Raw genomic sequence first — 24,907 nt, forward strand, 5'->3', positions numbered from 1 at the left:
AACAGGGTTGCATTTTTTACAAACTACAAAAAATGATGCCAAGTTTAAAGATTCATGACTACCAAAACTTCAATAAATTGACAAGATTAGCATAGAAACTAACACATACATAATTTTGCATACCTTAACCCAATGTGTAAGAAAGGGATGAACAATCACACGTATACAAGAGTTTCCGGTATTTTTGACAATTTGACCATTATAAAATCATTGAATCTTTAACTAAATCTCTGTAATTAAATTTCACGAAGTGCTCTCTGTTTGACCACATACTTGAAACACATTTATTTTAATTATTTGAGTAACAAAGATTTTTTAAAAATAATATATTTACGAAATACCTACCAAAAACAAATTTTTCCAGTTGCTGCAAATTATTATACAAATTATTTTTGTTAGATTTGGCACTTTATTCGCATTTCCGACATTTTTATAAAACTAAATATTTGATTCACATTTGTTCTAATGTTAAGATATTACCTTTTTATCGCATATAATTCAAACATAGTTCGATTCATTAGTATTGAAATAAAATGCTAATTAAACTAATTAAGTAAATTTTTAAAATTATATGGAAGAACTTTTTAATAAATATTAGAGTTGAATAAAATCAGGGTGTTCATCGTTAACTTATGTAATTATTATGTATTGTAAATTATAAAATATAAAATAAAACCAATGATTATTCAAAATATGTATATAGATAACATTTAATGTTAGTTAATAATATGTTTGTGTATGTTTAATCATAAACGAAGAAAATTAAAAATTTTAACAACTAAAGTTAAGCTTAACTGCAATAATGCACTTTATGCTAATTAAATTTCATTATTTATAAAAAATCATTTTTAATTATACAATATATCGGCGCTAAATATACTTAAAATGTGTTATTTATATTATCTAATTTGATAACATATTTTTCTTAGTTACAATTGTATTCATTGCATTATTGTAATTAAATTCCAATGATATTATTAAATATTATTTTTTAATTATTTAAATAATTATATTCTTTTTTACTTATTACTAAAGCTATTACCAAACTTCTAATGGAGCGCCATAAATGTGGCGTACAATTACAAATAAATCATAGCCGCATTCCTTGCACAGAAATTTGAAAACAAAAACTTGTAAAAGGCACAAAAAAGAACAACAACATTAAATCGGTTACGCCTTTTAGGATTTGAGTAGAAAACTATTCAATTAAAAATTAAAAAATAATAATAATAATAATGTTTTCTCTATTGTGAATACAACACATACAGAATTATGACAAAATTCAGTAAAATATAAATTTAAATTCTCGTGTGTTATCAAAAACTTTCAAATAATAAATAACTTGGCGGTTGAACCTTTAAGTTTATTATACGGTTTCAGCTAAGCTTTATACTATATTTGTAATACTATTTTAAGCCGCCACTAAAGCCTGGTACCTCTCTATAAAGAGGAAATGCTACCCCATTATTTTTGAAATCATGCAGTGCCGGAAGTCCAAGATATGACACACCGATTACAGTTCTTCATATAACTTAAATATTTTGGTAACAGCAGCAGATATTTAAGTTGGCTGTTACAACACGCTGGCGAAGGAATGCAGCTTGTATTTAAAAAAATATGTTGTGGTTAGCTATTGACATTACTGGTGTAGTGCTTATTACTCGTTTTGTGCTCTTAATTGCTATTGCTTGGTGTAAGAGTTGGTGCTAGAGTACTAACTGTGCTAGTGAAATATACATACATACATATGTGTTGTAATATATTACTAATAGGCTTCCAATTTTTATTTGCAACCCGTCAAATGAAAGTTAAGCCTTCTTCCATGCGTTTCCTCCATTTATATAGTGTGCTGGATTTCGTGTAACCAAATCTTATGGTTAACGACTGCGTACACATGAGTATGCATAAATACAGTTGCGCCAAAAAATCTTTCATTTCACACACACTCATTTTTCCATGTCATTACGCACAGAAATTATAGTGGCACCCGGTGTACGACGTCGCTGTTCGTCCTTATAGAGTATACGCCTATTGGCTGTCGCACTCTCCATTGTTGTCTTATTACTATAAGCATTCACCACATAACCATCATTACTGGAACTGTCTCTACGCACAATACTTGCCGTATCCTTATTGATTTCAATCGGTGAACGTGTCTCCAGTGAGGTGGAGTGCCGCAATTGGTGATACTTATTTGGCGTACATGGACCGGCGTAACTCTCATCGCCATGCAATGTCTTGTAGAGATCGGGCGCTTGCTGGTGTAGACCGCGCATAAATATTTGCTTCTTTTCCAGCATATCATTTTGCTCACTTTCTAAACTGTCAATTTTGGTTAGATCCTTCTGACTGCGGCTGATCAGATTCACAATTGAGGGACTTTTCAGGCCACTCTGTAGTGAGTTTTCCTTCGACGGACCGCTATAAAGATGCGGATTCGATTTGTAGGCTTGGCTGGCATATAAATTGCTTGTGTTGTTGTGACCATTGTTCGCGTTGTTCGTGTAATTATTCTTGGTGAGCTTTTCAATGTAAATGGGGCTGGGGTCGTGACTACCGTTCATGGCATGCACATTGAAGCTTTTGCTGCGGTTCAGTGCTTTGGCATAGGTGCGCGCAGGTTTCGCTGGACCAACTGTTGTTTGTTGTTGTTGCATATTGTGTTGATGTTGTTGTTGCTGCTGCTGCTGGTATTGTGTGCGATGTTCAGGATGCCCTAAAGTGCTGTAACCACCAGTTACTAGGCGTTGTCCAGGTCGCTGATAGGTTGACGACTGTGACGCATGTAACGGCTGATGATGATGCTGCTGCTGTTGAGGGTGTGGTTGTTGCTGGTGCTCCTGCAGTTTGCGTGGCAATGTTTGTGTAGTGCGATAATCCTGATTTAAGTTCGGCGTAGAAGCGGCAAAATTTTGACTTGTGCGTTGATAACGCCCCAAAGTGCTGGTCGTTACATTTCTGGAAGTGAACAGTGAACAGACACGAATTGAAAAACTAATAGAACTAAGCCAATAAATCTCAAAATTATAGAAGTCTGTAACCACTCACCTCTGCTTGTAAAGCTCTCCTTCATCGCGCCGATTCGCACTCACAGCGTCGCGATTGTTTCGCTCCTGCTTACCTGCATAGCCCGCATCAACACTATCTCTGGGCGCTAAGATCTTGCGCTTGCCAACGGTACCGGCTACATACATATTTTCCTTGCCATACAAAGTACTCGAGTATGGATCTTCGCCCAAGTAGTAACGTTGTCTAGGACTTGGTCCACGTTCGCCCATTTCACCTCGCTCATTAGCGTACGGATCCGCCGAATTTGCACGTTTGAATTGTGTTTTCTGTATTTGTCCGTTACTGCGTTCGAGTGTTGCCGCATGTATATAGTTCTTATGCGCCTGAGTTGTCTCCTGCGGCACACTCTCCAACTCCGAATCACCGGAGACACCACCCTGTCCGCCGATATGGCTATCTATAAGATTATACTGCTGATAGGTAGTTTGTTGGCCCACCTTGTCGATGGCTTGTGGTGATGGCGATTGCTCACGTGACTTACTGCGCGACTTCATGCGCATTTTTCGCTCAGCGCTGGCCGAACGTATCTTATTGACAAGTTTACGCAGCGAATTACCGATCACCTGACCCATTTTACTCGACTTGTGCGAGGTCACGGTGGAGTTGGATATGGTTGAGGCGGTCGTCTGCGTGGTCTGCGTCGCCATCACGGGACGCATGTACGATTGCGAGTGCGCGTGTTCGTGTTGTGTGGTCGGTGCAAATCGTGTGCGTTGATTTTGCTTTCGTGTCAATGTGCTGCTGTTCTGACCGACCAATTGACTCGGTGGTGGGCCATAGTTAGTGGGTGCGTGTTCAATGATATTGTTGCGGTAGTTGCGCTGATTTCGTATACCATTCACATATTCCACTTGTGGCGATGAGGAGCGACTGCGTGGCGGCGGCGAGTAGTCTGGCGGTGGTTCCAGCAAATTTCGTTGGCTATGCGCGTGTTGACGCTCCAATGGCACTTTCTGTGGTGGCGGCGGTGAGGCGCTGTGTTGCTGTCGTAGTTTCTTTTCGATGGCGCGACGACGTTGTGGCACTGTAGGACGACCGAGCGTGCTGGTTTGGTAATGTTCTCGTTCGGGCGAGATTCCACGTGATTCAGACGAAGGTAATGGCTTAAGTGAGTTTGTATTATGCAACTCATAGCCGACGCCGCGTGTTGTATCCTCCAATGTGCGTTCGTAACTGCGACTGCGCATTTCGTTATATTCGTATTTCTTAGCGGCGCTAGGTCCAAAGTCGGCAGGAGAACGTCGAACCTCCAAATCACGTTCCTGACTTTGTTGTTTAGCTGGCATAAAAGCGCGTTTATTATTGTCCAACTCAGCGCCGTTTAACGCACCGTAACGTAGATCACCACGTGAACCACTTATATGGCGCACCCCCATTTCTCTGCTCGTCTTGCCGGTACCAACACCCACCGGTGGCGCTTCCACATCATCGAGTCTATCACGCGAATTGCGACTACTTTTCGCCAAAAACTGTGAAGATAAACTCTGCCGTTGCTTCTGATGCAGTATATCCTCACGACTGACGTAATTGTCTGTGGACTCGACTAAGTAATGACTATCTTGCTGTTTATCGCGTCGCAGCCGATTGCGCTCCACAGTCTCTTGAAGATCATCACGAAATGCTTTCGTAGCAAAATGATTCGCTGGCGGCTCTTTACGTTCGGTCCAATTTGTGATACCCTGGTAGTACTTTGAACGTCCAGCCGGTCCATTCGGATGTGCCTCGATCACATGATCCTTCGATTGCTTACGCTCGTATGCATTGTTCGCCGTCAATCGATGACCATTGGTCAGTGGCGCAGGCGTTGGTGTTTGATTCGATTTGATGGTAACATTGAAGTATGTCTTTTTAGTCGGCTCTATATCGCCACCGCCGTCATCTTCACGCGAATCATTAGAAGCAGTTGACTCGCTGCCGAAATGTGATTCCAACCATTTGATCGTTTCACCCTTGCGTGTTTCCTCTTCACGATCGAAATCCAGTGGTCGCTTGGTTAGCGCATCTTTGCGATCCGCCAGTAGCGTGGCTTCTTCAAAGAAACAAATATTCGAATATAGTTTAAGTGGATACCAAATGTCTATTAATTATAGTAAAATTATAAAAAATTATAAGCTAGCAGTTTGGTTCCCAAACCTCTACATTACATAGTACTTCAGCGATCTTCAGTACAGTAAAAAGGAATGTAGTTTGCTTGAAGCTTTCTGATATTAACTCAGTTAACCCCAGCGTGACCATATGGTCACGCAAGAAGTAGTAGTTGAATTTAAAAAAAAAAATCAGAGCTCACCCAAATAATTTCCTTTGAACTAGCTTTTTCCATGTAAATACGCATGCGCGAAGCGAACTGCGTTTAAAATTTTTCATAAAGTGTCTTTGTTTCGAAGTGAGCAGGTGTGAAAAAGTTGAAAGAAAAAAATATGGCAAAAAATGCGAAATTTGATAGAAACAAAAGGTAAGTACCGTAATATTTTTTGAAGTGTGTTGTTTTTAAAAGAAGTTAAGTTTCAATTTGAATAATAATAAAGTGAAAATATATGACAACTATATTTTGTAAAAAAATAAAATGTTCTTGTTGACCATTAACGGTATTTTTTCCTGGTGTGACCATATGGTCACGCTGGGCTAGATTAAAAGCTCATTTTATGTAACGTAATTTTCGTTCAAATGAATTGAAAACTTTATAATTCGTGGTGAATTCTTTCCAAACTTTCAGACGTTTAAACACACAAGAGGTTATTTACTATCTAAATGACTTTTGTGATAGCGATGAAGAAGATTCGCCCGCTGCTCTATATATCTTACCTCCGGACAACGAAAATGGTGGAATCAGTGGAGAAGATGATGGTGATGAAGACGACGTAGGTAAGCCAGAGGATATATGTGTTGGTCAATTGAAGGCACCTTGTGAGTTAGTGATGAGCAGTGGTAAAAGGGTTTTAACGATTGATAATGATGATGAGGAGGATGACTTGGAAGTTGCTGATTCTGTGTTGATCGACATATTAGAAAACTCTACTCAGAACTTGCAAACTAATTTGTTAGAGGAACAGGGCGAAATATCAATAGAACCGTCCTCATCACAACCTGAAACGTATGTCAGCGGCTTACGAAAAGTGAAACCTACACCGTCTTCAGTGCCACCGCCACTGTTACGTAAGGAATCACATTTTACGTGGGTAGAAGATAACTCGGACGGATTGATCCCCATTTTCCCTTCACGAAATTTTGAAGACTGTAAGGTGAAGCCTCATGAGCAACTTGAAAAGTTTTTTGACGATGAACTCATAGAGCACATTATAAACGAATCGCGAAGATATGCAATTTTTCTTGGTAAACCAAATCCTCAAATTACCAGTGCGGAGCTTAAAGTTTTCATAGCCATCTTGTTGGTCAGTGGATACAATGGTCGAAGTACGTTCAGGTCATTTTGGAGCGTTGACAATGACATGCGCAATGAGATGGTATACTTAGCTATGCGTAGAAATCGATTCGAGGAAATTTTGAGATTCTTACACTTTGAGGATAGTTGTAAAAAAATAACTGACGGAGATAAGATGTGGAAACTGCGGTCATTAACCGACCACTTAAAATCAAATATGCTGAAACATTTCCATCCAGAACAACAGCTTTCATTTGACGAGAGCATGATATCATATTTTGGGCGTCACGGATGCAAGCAGTTCATCAAAGGAAAACCATTACGGTTCGGTTATAAAGTTTGGTCCTTGTGTACGATATCGGGATATTTAGTTAATTTTGAAATTTATCAAGGAAATAATCCTCGTGCCAATAGTACCTACGAGCAAACATTTGGAAAATGCGCAGCTCCACTGCTGAATATGATAGACGATTTTACACCAGCGGTTCAGAATCTACCATTTTCCTTCTATTTTGACAATCTTTTCACCAGTGTTCCTCTGTTAGTTTACTTGAAAGCTCGAGGATATACCGCAACAGGTACGATCCGGGAAAATCGGCTGCCAAAAAGTTGCCCGATTGAACATAAAAAAATATTGAAAAATAAGGAGCGTGGTCATATTGAGTCTACAAAATTGAAAGAAGCTAATATTTTTCTCACAAAATGGAATGATAACGCAGTTGTTAGCATCGCTTCGACTACGTATGGCGCAAACCCGGTAACAAATGCAGTTCGATACTCACAGAAGCAAAAAAAATTTATTGATGTTCCACGGCCATTAGTTATCAGGGAGTACAATAAATATATGAGCGGCGTAGATCGTATGGATCAGAATGTGGGCTTGTATCGAATAGGTATAAGAGGAAAGAAATGGTGGAATAGTATCTTTACGTGGCTAGTTGACGTTTCGGTACAAAATAGCTGGCTGCTACACAGATCAGTCTACCCAGAAATACCTCAGCTCGAGTTTCGGCGACAAATAGCCATTTACTATTGTAAACACTTTGGTGACCGCCCCAAATCAAAGGGTCCTCGAAAAAGATCTTTGGAAGGAACAGCACAGGAGACATTGAGACATGATGGGCTCAATCATTTCGTTCGTCCTTGCGAAAAAAGAAGACGTTGTGCTGCCGATTTGTGCGTTTCTGTTGGTAGAACCGAGTGCTCGAAATGTAACGTTGGGATTTGCGTAAAATGTTTTGAGAAATATCATGTGCCATCTTAATTATTAAATACGATACGGTATAAAATGTTTTTATAAAAAATAGTTTTTAATGTATATTATTTTAATAAAAAATAGTTTTCAATATATACTTAAATAACTGTTTAAATCATTTTCGTTTAATTCACACTTGTTTAGTTTAAATATGTGGGATAAATCTTTGCTTTACTTCAAATAAAAACATGAGAAAAATTACCCCATATCATGCTCAGTGTGACCATATGGTCACACCTCAAAAGTCGGTTTAGGAATGATGCCTTAAAATAAAGATGGTACGTAAGTGATCATTGGACCTATAAAAGTCATCCCTTTAAATATTTCAGAAATCCCAGACAATAAAAGTACCAGGAGGATTCGAGTTAACCGTAAATGAGCTTACCCTTATGTGGCTGCTGCAAAGCACTCTTCTGATGCGGCCGTCGCAGTTTTCGCATGCGATCCGATAAACTATCCCAATCGCCCGGTCGTTCCAATGAGCCATCCTTTTCAATTTGCATTGTCTCGGCAGCGTATTTCATTTCGGTATTAACAACTTTGCCATCAACAATCTTATCGACGTATTGCTCGTCACGTTGTTTGTAAAGGTGTTGTGAAGCTTCCTAAAATGTTTAAAAGGAAATAGTTTAATATGATAATTTGTTTAAGAGATGATGACTGGATATCTGAAAGAAGCAAGCGTCCAACTTTGGACAGTAGGAGAGATGGAGAGATTGTGACTCGCCTGAAGGTTAGTGCGAAAGTTTTGATACATCGACCCAATAAAGGGTTTTCAATAGGATGCTACAAAAGTATACCGATAGGGACAGCAAACGACGCCATATTTTATTCCGCACTTTTGACATTCTCTTCAGTAAGATTCAACAAATTAAAATTTTCTACCGAAATTCGAAGTCAGTGCCCTCAATTTTAAGATCGCTACATTCAATTTATGGTCGCCATAATCGTCCTGTCAGATCAACAATTGAGCGTCTAGTGAAACAATTTGAATCCACAGGCAGAGTACAAAATGCTACCGTGCCAGTGAGAAAAAGAAGTGCCCGTAGTGTCGACCACATCAATTAAGAAAGACCCAAAGCAGTCCCTCACACGTCCATCTCAATCTTTGGGCATCTCTGTAACGTCGTTGTGGCGAATTTTGCGAAAAGATCTTGGCCTACACCCTTACAAAATCAAATTGACACAAAAACTGAAGCCGCTTGACCACCAGAATCGTCGTATGTTCTTGAGTTGGGCTGAGCAACAACTTGAAAATGATCCGGATTTTCATCGAAAAATTTTCTTCAGCGATTAGGCTCATTACTGGCTTAATGACTTCGTCAATAAGCAAAATATGATTATTGGTCAAGCAGCAATCCTTACGTACTCCATAAGTCACCATTGCATTCCGAAAAAATTACGGTTTGGTGCGGTTTATGGGACGGCGGCGTCATTGGGCCGTACTTCTTCCGTGATGATCAAGACCGGTACGTTACTGTGAATGGCAATTGCTGCCGCTTAATAATAACCGAATATTTTTGGCCCGAATTGAATGATATGGACTTCGACAATAGGTGGTTCCAACAGAATGGTGCCACAAGCCACACAGCGAATGTTACAATCAATTTATTGAAAACCAAGTTTGGCGAACTTGTTATCTCACGAAATGGCCCAGTCAATTGGCCGCATCGGTCGTGCGATTTGACGCCGTTAGACTATTTCTTGTGGGGCTACGTCAAGTCTATCATCTATGCCAACAAGCCAGCGACGATCGATGAACTTCGTATGAATAGCGAACGTGAAATTTCATCAGTATCGGCCGATGTATGCTTGAAAACCGTCGAAAATTGGGTTCAGAGTATGGACTTCGGCAAGCGTTTTTGTTTTATTTGAAAAAATGTGTAGCGCTCTTGTTGAAAACCCCTTTAGTTCGTATTAAAGAATTAGATAAAAAATTAGGCTCAAGAGAAGCTTTGGAAATTATTTTTATCGATACAGAAGAGTGTTTCTTGGAGATTGGCATTATGAAATTACCTTCAAAATGACAACAAGTTATCGACGATTGAAGCCTATACATCAGAAAATAAAGGAGATCAATGAGATCCATCTTCAAGGTACGACGAATAACGAGTACTGATTTCAGAGCCATATTTCGTAACCTAACATTCTTACAGTTTAAGAAAATATTGACCACCCGAACTCTGATTTTCCTTACTTCTGTGTACTCAGTTCTTCATTAATCTATTGTTGTAAGTTTAAGTCTGTCAAAAACTCTGTAGTGCGACTCTGGCAGATGAGAACGTTACGCACTTTTATGTCTAATTAGTTTTCTAATTTACTTTTACATTACTTGGCAAGCGGTTACCGCCCCATAAACACTAACTAGTTTCTACGAAATTTACACCTACCTACCTAGGTAAATATGTATGTCTGTTTGTTTGTGCTTACCACAGTTTGGATTTTCTCACGACTGCCAGTCGATTGATCGTCCTCTTCCGGCAATTCACGGTCCACAATAACTTCGTGTTCGGTTGTCTTCTTGCTCTCCGTAACGAGCTGTCCGTCCGCTTGCAGCAGGCAACGCTTCTCCAAGTCTTCCGAATCGATTGTCTTAAACGACTTGGTGGTATTGGCGATAATGCGTGGACCCAATGGCACAAGTTGTCTTTGATTTTCCGCTGTACGTTGCTGTAAGACTTCTTGTAGATTCTCAACACCGCTATTGACTGCCTTCACATAGGTCTACGAGTGGAAAGAAGCATGAAAAACAATTAAAAAATTGTTTAAAAATAAATAATGTTGACTGCAAGTAGATTTCATCATTTCAATTATTACATGGCAAAGGAAGGGCAAAGACGAAGTAGAAGAAGAAGAACAAGAACAAGAATAGAATTGCGGTCGGCGCATTTGATATATTACATCAGCATAATGTTGGTTAGAACATCATTATCGCTATTGGTGTCGTTATCGACACCAACATCAACGCCACAATGATGGTTTAAACAACAACAAAAACACCAACACCAACGACCATAATAAACAACCAAACTCCAAGAAGTTTATCAACATTTGTGACAACAAGTGCAATTCTGCAGCGGTTTTTTTTGTTGTCACCAACTACACGCTATTGTTATATAAGTGTGTTGTTATTGTTGTTGCTGTTGTTGTCTTCGAGTGCGTGTGCAGACATCAGAGCCGCTGAATGCTAGCGGCGTATTTAGAGCAAAACGGAAACCTGCATATTCGCTCGTAGCTTGCTTTGCTGTGCTTTGAAATGTCCGCTGCAACATGTGGCAACAACAACAACAATGGCACTAGCAATAAAGTCATAAGCGCTTTTGCTTAAATGACAACAACAAAAAATTACAAAAACAAATATTAACCGCAACTACATGGAGGAGTATAAAACCAGCCCATTAGCAAGACAATTCACTTTTGCTTAATGCTCTTAGGTTTTTAAGCTTTTACTTTTTTGCCACTTCAACTAAATGTCTTCCGTTTGCTACCGCTACCGTTTGGTTGCACAGTGGCGGACCGCAAAGAGGGGCCGTGAGACTTTAGTATTTTAAGTAAAAATGGTCTGATTTATTTTATTTGATGAGTTAATGTTGCAAAAGATAATGTAAGGATCTTATATATGAACTTGCAATTCTAGCAAAGCTTCAAACTTATCAGAACACCGCTCTCCGGACAGACAGAGGTTGCCTTTTGATATTTCCGGTTGAGCATCTATACAATGAGGCCCGTATGCTACCTGTGAAGGAGCATAACGATACTTTCGTAGAAATCATCTCTGCAGCCACCCACTGGAAGCCGAGCCGCATCCCAAAGCCATCAAGAGTACCTTCCTGAAATACGTTTACGACATACCGAACTATACCGGCCGGACTTCGGATGCGCTAGACTTTCGACAAGCACTGAGCGTCATTCACAGAGGAGCTATTAACAATTTCATCGACTCCCTCTCCGTGAATGGCGTATTTGGAGATAAAACACCACCCATCGCAGACACAGAGCTCGAGTTGCCTTGAGAAACTAGAGTGGCCCTCGTGCAACGCAACTTCGTTTTGGGTAGTGTAGTAGGTTAAACTCCTATTTATCCAGACTAGACCCTGAAGTACTTAACATATGCCACCTAAACTCCACTCATGTAACACCCCTTTCCGTTTCGTCCGACCCTTATGATACAGCTCGTTTCTTGGGCCTCCCGTTAGATGACTTCGATGACAATGAATTTAGGGCTTACCGATTCAGGTGGACTTGGGTAGCCACTACAACAAAAAACAACAGTAGAAACCCGACATATCCGATGTCCCACAGCGGGTGCTAAGCTGAATTTTTGACAGAAAGATATACTCGAAATTGATAAATATTTAACTAGAATAGTTAATTAATCACTATATGGGACACGAAGTTTAAACTCGTCTGATCATTTGACTACATTTTAAAACGCGTTGGAACCCGAATATGTCGGTCAATATTAAGACAACAAATATGAAGAAATTCTTAATTAATACAGAAGAATTTCCGAAATTTTATTTAGCTATTATGAATTCTTTGTTCTGGAATTAGGCTTATACCGAGCTTTGTACTGGCAACCATTCTAAAAATATGAAAAAAATCCATAAATCATTTTTATTGGCCGTTATATGAAGATGAAGGAGTTAGCTGACACTCTAAAGATATCAAAGGAATTTGTTGGACCTACATATAGATATAATAAAATTGAGGTTTGCACTCCGACCTTTAATCTATTGTGCCTTCCAATAAAACCAACAGCAACTCCATTAATCCCAGCACCCTGAAAATTCAAATATACTGCTGTTGGACATAACGTTTCTAAATATTTGGGTATTCGAAACTTCTGTGCAAAATGGGTGTATGTGTGGTCTCGAAAAAATCTACGAAAATGGTAAAATCACTATCTTTGGATTTTAACTGCCGATAAAGACTTTTTAGAGATCTTAGTTCAAAAGACAATGTTCGCTGAAAAAAAATCGTACAGATTGAGTCCTGTTTTGAAGCGAAATCCCCGTGGGCATACAAAAACTATAGAGAAAAGCTTAAAGTTCGCTATAATCGTTCTAGATCCAAACAAAATTTGTATCTACAATCTTTACGTTTTTTATTTCTTTATATTATAAAAAAATACTTTTTTATGCCGTATACCCACAATAAACACTTAAATGTTCGAAATGGGCGAAATTAAATTTTCATGCACGTCGAAGTATAAAGCCAACAGTAGACCAACAAACACATGTAGAAATGTGGAAGAAATGCCGAAATTCTTATACGAACAGGTATGTAGGTAGGAGGAGTAAGCTATGAATTAACAATTTTCGGCTTTATGGGAGGCAAACAAATTGTTTGGCGTGCCTTTTTTTATCTGATTGAAAAGCGTTTAATCTTCGCACAGTCAATGAACTTCTGGAGCTAGACATGTAAGAACTTATTGTTCTTTAATGTTGAATAATTTTCAATGCTCTATTTATTAGCGAGTACTACATGCATAGTTATTTATGTAAATATGAGTACACGAAGTGCCCCTTTGATTTGTGGCGTGCTTAATGGATTTACTGTGCAAGTAATTGCGATACAAGCGTGTTCTTATTTATATACATAGTATATATGTACACGTGTATTTTGCTGAATATGACTATAAATGGGCGGCACTGCTGTATGAGATAGTAAATACCTTGAAGATTAATAATTTCGATAGCGTGTGCCTGTTGCATGATTCAAGCGTAAAGTATGCGTCAAAGAAACTAATTAAAAATTTACATTTGTTTATGAATGTATGCCAGCAGGTAGTTCAACTCATTTGTACTTAGAAAGATACATTCAAATTGACCGAAAGCAAAATTAACCGAAATTAAATTTTATAATATTTTATAGAAGTTTCTACAAGTTGTTTGTCGAGAGAACGATACTAGAGAATAGCAGAAATGGGCTATACCCGAGTAAATAGGTAGAAATCAACTCTAGTTCCTTCAACTACAGATAACATTTTTATCAATGTCAAAATCAAATGTTTTTGTCTAATTTTTTTGATAAAATTTCCGATAAATGTATTTTATATAGTCCGAGTATTATTACTTTAAAATTTATCGATAAATAATAATCGATTACATTTCGACTATATTATTTATGATAAATAATAATCGATATAATTACAGTTAAAAGGATCGATAAATAATAATCGATTAGAAGAAAGTATTCCGATGAATAATTGATAACATTACTATTAAAAAGGCATCGTTGAATAATCGTTCATAAAGTTCAATAGAATAACGAAAATCATCATAAAGAGTATATGAGGACTGAGGTAATTCCTGAACCGATATCACTCATTTTCACCACCAAGATACAATCTATCGAAGACTATACGTTCACTTAATTTTATATTACCTATAATTAGGTATATGGGATCTGAGGGTAGTTATAACCCGTTTTTAACCATTTTGGTACATAGACAAACTGTTAAAGGAAAAAAGAAGAAATGAATTACATTCAAATATCTGAGAGATTTACTTATATTTTTGGTGAAAAATTATTCTTAGGCACCGAGTTCTTCATGTTCGATATCAGGGGCCTTGAAAAGTCATGGTCCGATTTTGACAATTTTAGCACAAGTGATGTCACAGCTCCTGTAGAGCGCACTCCTGTAGGACCCCCAGAGGTGATCTAGTTATTGATGACCAGAGTATACTGAGTTTGTGGAGGGAACACTTCTCCAGCCTGCTGAATGGCAGTGAAAGTACAACACCAGGAGATGGCGAACCCGATTCCCCAATCGACGACGATGGAGCAGATGTTCCATTGCCCGACCGTGAAGAAATTCGAATAGCAATTACCCGCTTGAAGAACAACAAAGCGGCGGGTGCCGATGGATTACCGGCCGAGCTATTCAAATACGGCGGCGAAGAGCTGATAAGGTGCTTGCATCAGCTTCTTTGCAGAATATGGTCGGAAGAAAGCATGCCTGACGATTGGAATCTCAGTGTACTCTGCCCAATACACAAAAAGGGAGACCCCACAATTTGCGCCAATTACCGTGGGATAAGCCTCCTCAACATCGCGTATAAGGTTCTGTCGAGCGTATTGTGTGAAAGACTAAAGCCCACCGTCAACAAACTGCGCCAGTCAAGAAGAAGAAGAAGAAGAAGATGTCACAGCTCAAATACAGTATTTGTGTAAAGTTTTATTCCGCTATCTTCATTGGTTGAGTTATATGAGAAGTGGGCGTGGTTGTGAACTGTTTTCGCCCATATTCCTCATCTGTCATCAGGGTGTCAAGAATGTATTATATACCGAATTTCATTGAAATCGATCGAGTAGTTATTGAGATATGGTTTTTGACCCATAAGTGGGCGACGCCACGCCCATTTTCCATTTTGTAAAAAAATTTCAGTGCAGCTTCTTTCTGATATTTCTTCTGTAAAATTTAGTGTTTCTGAGGTTTTTCGTTAGTGAGTTAACGCACTTTTAGTAATTTTCAACCTAACATTTGTATGGGAGGTGGGCGTGGTTATTATCAGATTTCTTTCATTTTTGGACTGTATAAGGAAATGGCTAAAAGAAATGACTGCATAAAGTTTGTTTTATACAGTTTTTTTGGTTTGCGAGTTATATACAAAAACCCTATTTGGGGGCGGGGTCACGCCCACTTTTCTAAAAGAATTACATCCAAATGTGCCCCACCCTAATGCGATCCTAAGTTCCAAATTTTATTTTTATAACTTTATTTATGGCTTAGTTATAACAATGTATAGGTTTTCGGTTTTCGCCATTTTGTGGGCGTGGCAGTGGATCGATTTTGCCCATATGTGCCAATATGTGTTCCAAGTTTCATTAAGATATCTTAATTTTTACTCAAGTTATCGACAGACGGACACACAGACGGACAGACATCCGGATTTCAAATCCACTCGTCATCCTGATCATTTATATATATATATAACCCCATATCTAACTCTTTTATTTCTTAATGACACAAACAACCGTTATGTGAACAAAACAATAATACCCTGTGCAACATGTTGCGAGAGTATACAACTTATGCCAGTTTGTTTAAACATCTGGTATAATTTATTCGATTGGCAACTCTACAACGGTTGTCGAATTGAAAACAGCTAGTCTTATATAAAAATTAGAGAGTGATAACAGTTTTCGGCCTTTCATTGCAGAAAATTATTATTCTTTATCGAAAAGAAATATGTAAAATATCGAATGATAAATATACTTGAAAATATGAAATATTTATATTTTTTATTTATATTGATTGTTTTTCAACACTAAGCCACATATATCTAATTCGGACAGGAAATATAAAATATTAGCGATAAAATCTTCACACAATCATTACATATCTACAACATAATCTTCACACCTAACCTCGAACTGCCTGAAATAACGGCATATGGTAGTTATATGCATAATTTATAATAAAAAGGGGAGACGGACATACTCGTATACGACTATAAACCCACTATTCACTTGCAAAAAAACAGATCACTGTCCACCCACTGGCATACATAAAGGCCAACTATGGTCGAAAGTTTAGTTTTGATATCGAGTTCATCTAGTTTCTACATACTTATATACGCATATGTACATATGTACTATATAAGCATCCTACCTGCAAGTGCTCTCCACGCTGCATTGGCGTTGTGTTTTTTCAAATCTAAAAAATCTAAAAATATTTGCAGCACTTAATAGCAGCAGCCAAAAAAAAGTAAAAAGGTGACGAAGAGAAACGTCAATGAAAACAACAAAAACAACAACAATAGCTCAATAAACACATCAGCATTTGCAAAAAGTTGGCCTGTTAAATTTGCTATTAATGGACATACTCGTTTGTAGGTATGCTTGTAGAAAGCGAGTTTGTATTTTTCTACAATATTTTTAAATAATTTTTTTATTGTTGTTGCTGTTGTATATTTATGCCGTTAACGCACTTTGCTTATTGACATTGCCAGTGCCAGAGCTAGAGCGCTCTGGTTCAATGGCAAGAGTGCAGTGTAAATAAATTCAAACAAATTAAACACAGCAATTATTACGTCAAATCAACACGAGCTGCTGACGTCGTATGCGCCGTTAGTTAGGCAGTTAGATGCTGCTGCTGCTGGTGCTGAACAAAGTGGAGCTCAAGCGCATGCGCACCATTGTTGTTATTGGCGTGTGAAATAACAAGTAAAGTTAACATAAATACAACAATAACAACTCAAACAATGGCAGTGCTGTAAGTACATAACAACAACAACAAAATCACAACACGCGTTAGCAACACAATAACAAACAAAAACAGTAACAAAGTGTGCTTTCCTTTCATTGTTGTTGTTGCCTGTTTAATATTATCTTTGTGCTTTTCATCGATTTCCATTTCATTATTAGATAATTGCGTCCGCTTTGTTGTATTGTGTTGTTGCGTTGTTTAGATTTTCTTTTCGAAAACCTATTAAGCGAAATACCGTGACACCGTCACTCTCATGTCAGCATTTAATTACTTGTGCCGTTGCATGAAGATTTGGAGCAGCGATGACTCTGCTACAAAACCATTTAAAAGTGCGTCTCGGCGCATCTTTGTATTGTGCCAGGTGCCAGTGGAAATTGTCCAAATTTATCGTTGGCAGCTCAAACCTGTTGTTGCTGATGTTTCGTTGATGATTGAGCCATTTTATCTTATTTGGGTTTGTGAATCACGAATGGCATTGTAATCGATTGCAAATCACTTAATTTACGATGTTATTGTTGTAATGTGAAATTATTATCATTTATCAAAACTTTGAGTTTTGGTTTTTAAAGTAGATATACAGGGTGTAACAACTCGTATACTCGTACGGTTATAAAAAACTGTTGACCCATTCTACTCTGGAAGATTTGTCAAATGAAATTTATATTAGTTCTCTTCGATTCGTCAAGCATTGGAGAGTAGCCAATCGAAAAAACTATATCAGATGCTCAAATATCTGGCAAATGTGGTATTCTTTGTCTTCTGACCCCTAACTTAGAAATTATTTTAAGTTAAAATCGCAATAAAATATATGCATTATCATTTTTGACATTCGTTTGTCCTTTGAACCATTCACAATGACAAAACTGGTCTAAAAAGTGTGGAATAAAACTTGGCAGCATTTAAGATAGCGGTTATACCACTTTAATAAGGTATCCCACTCTTTTGTATCGTATTAAACTCTATAACTTTGTTGTAGCGAGATAAAACTGGCGAATCGAAGACAACTATTATTATTAAAGAGTAATTAACCGAATTCAGAATCAGACTACCGACTCAGCTTTATTACAAAATTAACTAAAATACCACAATTGAGACGCTCTTCAGGTCATATATTGGACATAAGTTGAGATATATGCAATTAGTTGAAAAGCTTTTGAATAATCGGGAGATAAATCCAGAACGAGCTAATGTTGGTTAGTCTTTAAGTAGGAAGTATGATTCTAAACTCTGAACTAATTGAATTGATAAATCAACTCGATATTTTTTGACGATTTTATGGTGAAACTTTTTTAATTTGAATTTGGACGAGATACATACAGATAATTCAAACCATACTATTTGCATTCATTCTCGAACTCTACAATATTAGGAGAGAATGTCCCAAAGTGATAAGGCCTATGGAACGGAGAGAGAAAGTTTTTGAGATGACGAGCTGGTAGCTATCTTAACTGAGTTGACAATAAAAATGTTGAGACACATTTCCTTTAATTATGAAGAGTATTTGGTTGCTATACAGTGAATGAAGATCCGACAAATTTTAAGTCGAATGACGGATATATTTTATGAAAGGCTTTTCATGCCATATTTAAACTCGCAACTTGACACTGCTTGCACCTGCTGTGATTGCAAACCGCACCCCGCTGAGCAGTAATCATGCACAGCAATGCGATTCAGACACGTTTGAGAGATAACTTCCGAAACTATGAATACAATGGTCTCAGCTTAATCCGAACTATTTTCTTACAGCCTTAAAATGATAAACTGTTTTTTCAGCAAAATTTTCTCATAGATACCTTAGACAATGATGAATGACTAAGCATTCAATGAAAATCGGTGAAATAACAGTTTTATCTACTTCAACGAAATGTTTCCACCGACAAATTTGTTAATTTACAATTTTACAAGTTATGGCAATAATAAAAACTGCAATTCATAAAATTCATAACTGAACAATGTTACATAATCATTAACGAATGCAACTCAAAAGCGAAGCTAAAAATTTAAAACCTCACCAAAGCAGTTAAATCTGAGAAAGAAACTAAGTGGCAACTTTTTGCAAGGGTTCAATGTGAACTGCAAAATATTTGTTGTAATAAAACATGGATGGCTTTCTTGATGGCGCGGCAGAAAGAAAGAAGTGTCAAAGACCCAGCTTAGTGTGATAGTTAGACGGGTGTTAGATGCTCTTTCTAGCTGTGTTTGTATTCGCAAATTACTGTGACTAGCGAAAGTCATTTGTGGCTGGTAAACGTGTGACACTAATGCTTGACAACAAAAACAGAAATCATAAATAAATAAAAATAAAAACAAAAACAAAAACAAAAAACACGCAGGCAGAGTATGCGCAGCATCTTGCCGATAAATATGTATGGTATGTTGAACACGCAAATAATGAAGGCAACAACTATAAATCATATATTGTATGCTGTTTAATGCAGGGGTTCCCAATGTGATCTAAGAGGGGTCTTCCAAGTGTAATATAGAGTTGAAGAAAGACAGATCGTTAGATCGATAGAGAGAGCAAGGGAGGAAGAGAGAGCAAGGGATGAAGAGAGAGGAATATAGTTATATTGTTAGAAAGAAAGCTGTATAAAGGACAGAGAGATATAAGGAGAGAGTATGGGGGAAAGAGAAATGTAGAGATAGTAAGAGAGGGAAATATATACATATATAGAAATTGGTAGGAAAATAGGGAGAGAAGAAGAGAGGGAAAGATATATATAGAACGAACGCTGTATAAAGACAATTAGATATATAGAGTGAGTAAGAGGGAATGTGAGACGGCAAGAAAAGTGATAGAGAGAAAAAGAGACAGATAGATAAATATAGAAATAGAGAGTAATATAGAAAGAGGAAGAAGAACAGACGAAATTGAAGAAGAAGTTGACTAAAAAGATGATACAAGTGGTGTAGAAATGGTCAGAAAAAATTCTTGATACATTTCTTTTATAAAAGGGGTCTGCAGATATTTTAAATACCGATGCACTGTTCGAAAATAAATGGATTCTACCATCTACGGAGTGGTCACTTATTTATAGATGAAAAGACTAGTGAGTCTAAGAATACGTTTTCAGAAATGAAGTTGGAATTGAGAGAAATAGAAAAATTTTGAATCAGCTCCGAAGAATTGAAGAAAAGCCAAGTAAAAAGCCTTTTCATATCCGATATGTTTTCGGAAGTTTGATATTGTTATTAAATATGCTTGAATTGCTCTTTTTCTACAAGGTTCTGAAGAAAGAAAGTTTGACAGATGATCTAAGTTCTTCGAAAAAATATTCGCTATATGATAATTCTATAGATAAGATGGAGAAATTATTTCGACTCCTGAGAAACTGAGGATCTAAAACTCATTAAACCAATGTAGATATTTGGATGTGGAGTCAATGATGATTAAAAAAATATCGTTAATCCTAGACAGATCCTAAACTAGATCATTCCCATGAAAACTGTCACTGGAAAAGCACGGACCGCCTTGATTATTATTAACAAATCCTAAAATATATTGAGAACCACTGACTCTCACAATTTCTTCAGCCCAACCAGGCACAATCAACTAATCAGCGCAATGTAACAAAAGTCCAACAACAGCGATGCCGAAACATGGGTCCGCGCTACTACTTACTACTTATGGCTGTCCACTTGACAGTTGGTGAATTGTGCAACAACAAAAACGTCAAGATATAGCAATAGAAAAAAGATGAAGAAACAAAAAACAAAAAACAAACAACAGCATTGACTTAACTTGAAGTGCAGAGTGGCATTAAATAGAAGGCGAAGGCGAAATCTACCAAAACGAGACATGACAAGACCAACGGACAAGACAAGGTAACAACCAAAACCAACCAATACTAGTCATCTAGGTAAGTAGTTACAGCAGTTTGCGGCGGCGACGACGACAAGGGTTAGGCGTAAGTGGAGATCTACAAACACACACACGAGCACATGCATATAAGACGCTGCTCACAGTGAAGAAACTTGCTTTCTTCCAACCATACCACATTTCGCCGCCAGCAGCTGAGTTGTTGTTAAGCAGCGCTGCGACTGCGTGGAAGTTAGTGAGTGAGTGCTGCGCAAAACGCATCCCACTGTGGCGCTGTTGGGTGTCGAAGGCGATGGTTTGGATAGAAACTTGGCTTTTAGATATGCCTGTATGAGTGTCTGTGCACGCTTCTGCAAATATGAATATACATAAATACTTATAGGTCCATATCTGAATGTATGTATAAGTATAATATAAAATTGGCAAAGGGGCAACGTTCGACTGTTCATTTTCCCAAGACTCGTTTACCTTGGAAGTTGTTCGTTCGACATGAGCAGGCGAGTATTGGCGCTGCGATTGCGCGACTGCGCGATGTGTTATCTTAGTGCGCTGGCGCTGCTGATAGAGCTGGTGGGTGATATGGGCTAACAGCTAGCGTTTGGGTGCCTGTGTGGCATGTGCCTATGCGTGAGCGCTACACTTTTATATATGTATGCATGTGTATGTGTGTTTGTATATGTATTCGCGTGTTCTATCTCCACTCAGCGCTGCCTCAGCTGTTTTTTGGCTGTAAATATTCGCATTTGCATGCAACCCAACTGCTTGCCACGCCAACGGTGAAGGCAAGCGCTTGTGGAACTGCATACAAACATACATATACATACATACATATAGACTTATGTAGTTACGTGTAGGTTGGCTGTCAGTGGCTTTTGTTCTGGCTTCTCCAGCTACTGCACCGGTTCGCCAGCTGCTGCAAGGCTGGCGTTCTTCGACTGGTTTGCACTGCACGGCACGTAATAGCAGTGGATTGGGCGGTGCCACCATCGATAGGCCTGCTTACATACCATCCAGCTACGTGTATAGGCATTGATTATTGCATATTATCACACACATACACGCATACATGCACACAAGATAGAATATGCGATATTTACGCTTTTACAGCTTTTTTACATGGCTGCATGCACAAGGCATGTTCTTAAGCAACGTAATCAAGTGCTGCATTAACTACTTTGCTGCAATCATATGCTTGTAGCGTGCTGTGTGGCAGTCAACTCACGTACATACATATGTACCATTGTGCTTATGTAAATATGTATGCATGTATGTAATATCGCTGCTGGCATACCAAGGCATGCATTTCTAAGAATTTTAATTGAAATTCACTTGAAAGTGTTTAAAATAAATATGTAAATGCAATGGATGGTCGCTTAAATTATTTTGGAGAATTCTAATTGCAACAGCGGTTTTAAGCACCTCTTCTTTCGCTTATTACCAATGATTTATATGCATTTTTATTGGAAAGCAATATATAATTTGGAATATTTTTATAGTTTTTGTAAATGCAGTGCTCATTCGATAAATCATCTGCTAACATATTAGAAAATTTTGATTACAAAATACTCAAAATTTAAACATAACACTTTGATTGCAAATTTATACAAAGAATCGAGTATAAGAATGACATTAGTCCGGTTGCCATATATAACTTTTTATAAATAAAACGGTTTATGATAACAATGAAATTATTTAGCCCCGTGAAAGTACATTCGATGCCTTTATATATGGAACTCGATTTCTTTTGCATAGACACCACGGGAACGCTTGCAGAAGTCCAGACCAATTTTCGACGGTTTTCAAGCATAAATTGGCCGATACTGCTGCAATTTCACGTTCTATATTCTTACGAAGCCCATCAATGGCGCTGGGTTGTTGAAATAGACCATAGACTTGACGTAAACTCACAGAAAATATTCAAACGGCGTCAAATCGCACGAGCGAGCAGTCAATTGACTGAGCCATTCCGCGAGATAACACGTTCACCAAACTTGACTTTCAATAAACCAATTGTGACATTCGCTGTGTGGTTTGTGTCGCCATCCTGTTGGAACCATATATTTTCCAAGTCCATATTGTATCAACCAATTCGGGTCAAAATCGTTCGGTTATCATTGAGAAGTAGCGATTCCCAACCACAGTAACGTGCCGGTCTAGATCATCACAGAAGAAGTACACTCCAATGACGCCGCCGGCCCATAAACCGCAACAAATAATTTTTTCGGGTTGCAATGGTAACTCATAGAGTACTTGTGGATTGCTGCCTGACCAATGACAAGCATATTTTGCTTATTGACGAATCTATTCAGTCAGAAATGAGCCGACCATAAATAAGACGTAGCGCCCTTTAAGTTGAGGCCACTGACTGCAAATTTTAATAATTTCGACTCGTTGTTGGATCGAATATATTTCCATGATGAAATGGCAAAGCTTACTGAAGAGATATGGCAAAAGAACGGGAAAATATGGCCTCGTTTCCTATCCCTATTGGTCTACTTTTGTGGCGTCCCTTTTAAAAAACCCATAGAGTATCATTCCTAGTACTAATAAATTTAAATTTAAATTGACTGCATTTCGAAATAAAAAGTACATAACTTTGATTTAGTGCTAATTAGCATCGAATACATTTCATATTTTGTTCTGGCGATATATACTGTGTATGTGAGTACCAGTACGAGGCGAACGTGCGAAATGTAGAATTTTCATATCGCTTATCGAGTGATGTGCTATTCTAGAGGCGATATTGATAAGCATAAGCACATTTTTAGAATTACGTTGGAGTTTCGTTTGAAAGATGTGGGAACAAATAATGAAATCAGTAAAGTTTGTGATACGGAATATTAATATCAACACATATTATATTGATAAAATCATACTATTGCTTGAAATGAATCTGAAGTTTTTGATATGAGTAGAATTCTTTTAATTCTAAGCGATAATTGGTGTCTTCAATTGAAATCAAAATTCTTTTGTCCAAGATCTAGGTATCTTAAGCAGTATCAGCTACTGATGAATAGAGAACAAAGTTTCATAAGAATAATGATTTACATATGCCGCAGATCAGTAAACGATTATCTGCAGAAAGATTTTAGAACAAGAATAACTGCTCACAATTCAATAATTAAACAAATTTTTTCCTGATATGCCTAGGTTAGGTTAGGTTTGTGCGCAGATCTGTGCAAAAACAGCCTGGCGCTGTCCATTGTGGTACCAATAAAACTCCCTGCTGGATCAAAGGCCTTTATGATTCAGCAAAACGCTTTGAATCCGTTACAAATTTCTTAAGACGGCTAATATCGATTCTAGCCAATTCGCTAGGATCACCGAAACAGGGCCTTCCGAGGTGTTTCAACCTCATTCTGGCAAAAGCTGGACAATGAAGAAGGAAATGCTTAATGATATGATTCCATCTCGCCTTCCGCCATACAGCTTTGGCAACTTGCATCTGCCACGACCCCAAGTCTCATCGTATGGGTACCCATTGGACAATGTCCAGTAAGTACACCAATGATCGCGCTGAGATGGACCCTGCCCGGAGAAAGCAGTTGAAAGGACCGCTTACGCTCCACAGAGGGCCAAAAGGACATCGCCACTGTACAAGTACTGGTAGTTGACCAGCGTTTGACGAGGTCATGCGTAGTCTGCATGTCCAGCGCTCTTGCGCAGGTGGACCATGGACTACCAATGCGCACCCATTCCGACGTCAACGTAGCTAGGGTACCCTCTCTTGCAAGCTTGTCTGCTATACAGTTACCAACGACCCACACTAGTCGGATCGCAAAATATATGGAAGCTATTGATAAGGATCTAAGATACTCCTTAACTGGCCCAGAGCGGACTGTCATCGATTCCAATGCCAGTATTGCCACTCTGCTGTCGGATTGAATACATACCTCTCTAAAAGAGGTCACCATGCGGAGCAGTGCGTCCACTGCCACTTTGATCGCAGCGACCTCTGCTTGGAAGACATTAAAGTGGTCAGGTAGCCTAAAGCTCGTATTGATAGAGAGCTTTCTGCAGAAAACTGATATGCCTAAGTCGTCTTAGAATTTCCAATAGACCTCGCCATCCTGTCCTCTCAGCAGGATTTGAATACGAAATAGACTAAACTACAATGTCTATAATATATGGTCATGCTTTGAATCGGTGTACGTGTATTTAGAAGGG

At 38.2% G+C, this 24,907-nt stretch overlaps 1 protein-coding gene across 5 annotated transcripts in view; it reads right to left on the reverse strand.

Moving 5' to 3' along the window:
- Positions 1 to 231: 231 nt before the first annotated feature.
- The window catches only part of LOC105216225 (uncharacterized), a 91,965-nt gene continuing 67,289 nt past the window's right edge, over positions 232 to 24,907 (reverse strand). For 4 of the 5 annotated variants that reach the window (XM_054232541.1, XM_054232539.1, XM_054232538.1 and 1 more), the window contains 4 exons: positions 10,134 to 10,427; positions 8,089 to 8,308; positions 3,049 to 5,098; positions 232 to 2,958 (listed from right to left, as the gene is read on the reverse strand). In XM_054232541.1, coding sequence (XP_054088516.1) covers positions 1,947 to 2,958; positions 3,049 to 5,098; positions 8,089 to 8,308; positions 10,134 to 10,427 — 3,576 coding nt within the window. In that variant the 3' untranslated portion in view covers positions 232 to 1,946. The remainder of the gene's footprint in view (positions 2,959 to 3,048; positions 5,099 to 8,088; positions 8,309 to 10,133; positions 10,428 to 24,907) is intronic. The other variant, XM_054232540.1, reaches the window with a different exon arrangement.

This window comes from Zeugodacus cucurbitae, chromosome 5 (assembly GCF_028554725.1).
Source record: "Zeugodacus cucurbitae isolate PBARC_wt_2022May chromosome 5, idZeuCucr1.2, whole genome shotgun sequence".
In the NCBI taxonomy this organism is placed as follows: Eukaryota; Metazoa; Arthropoda; class Insecta; order Diptera; family Tephritidae; genus Zeugodacus; species Zeugodacus cucurbitae.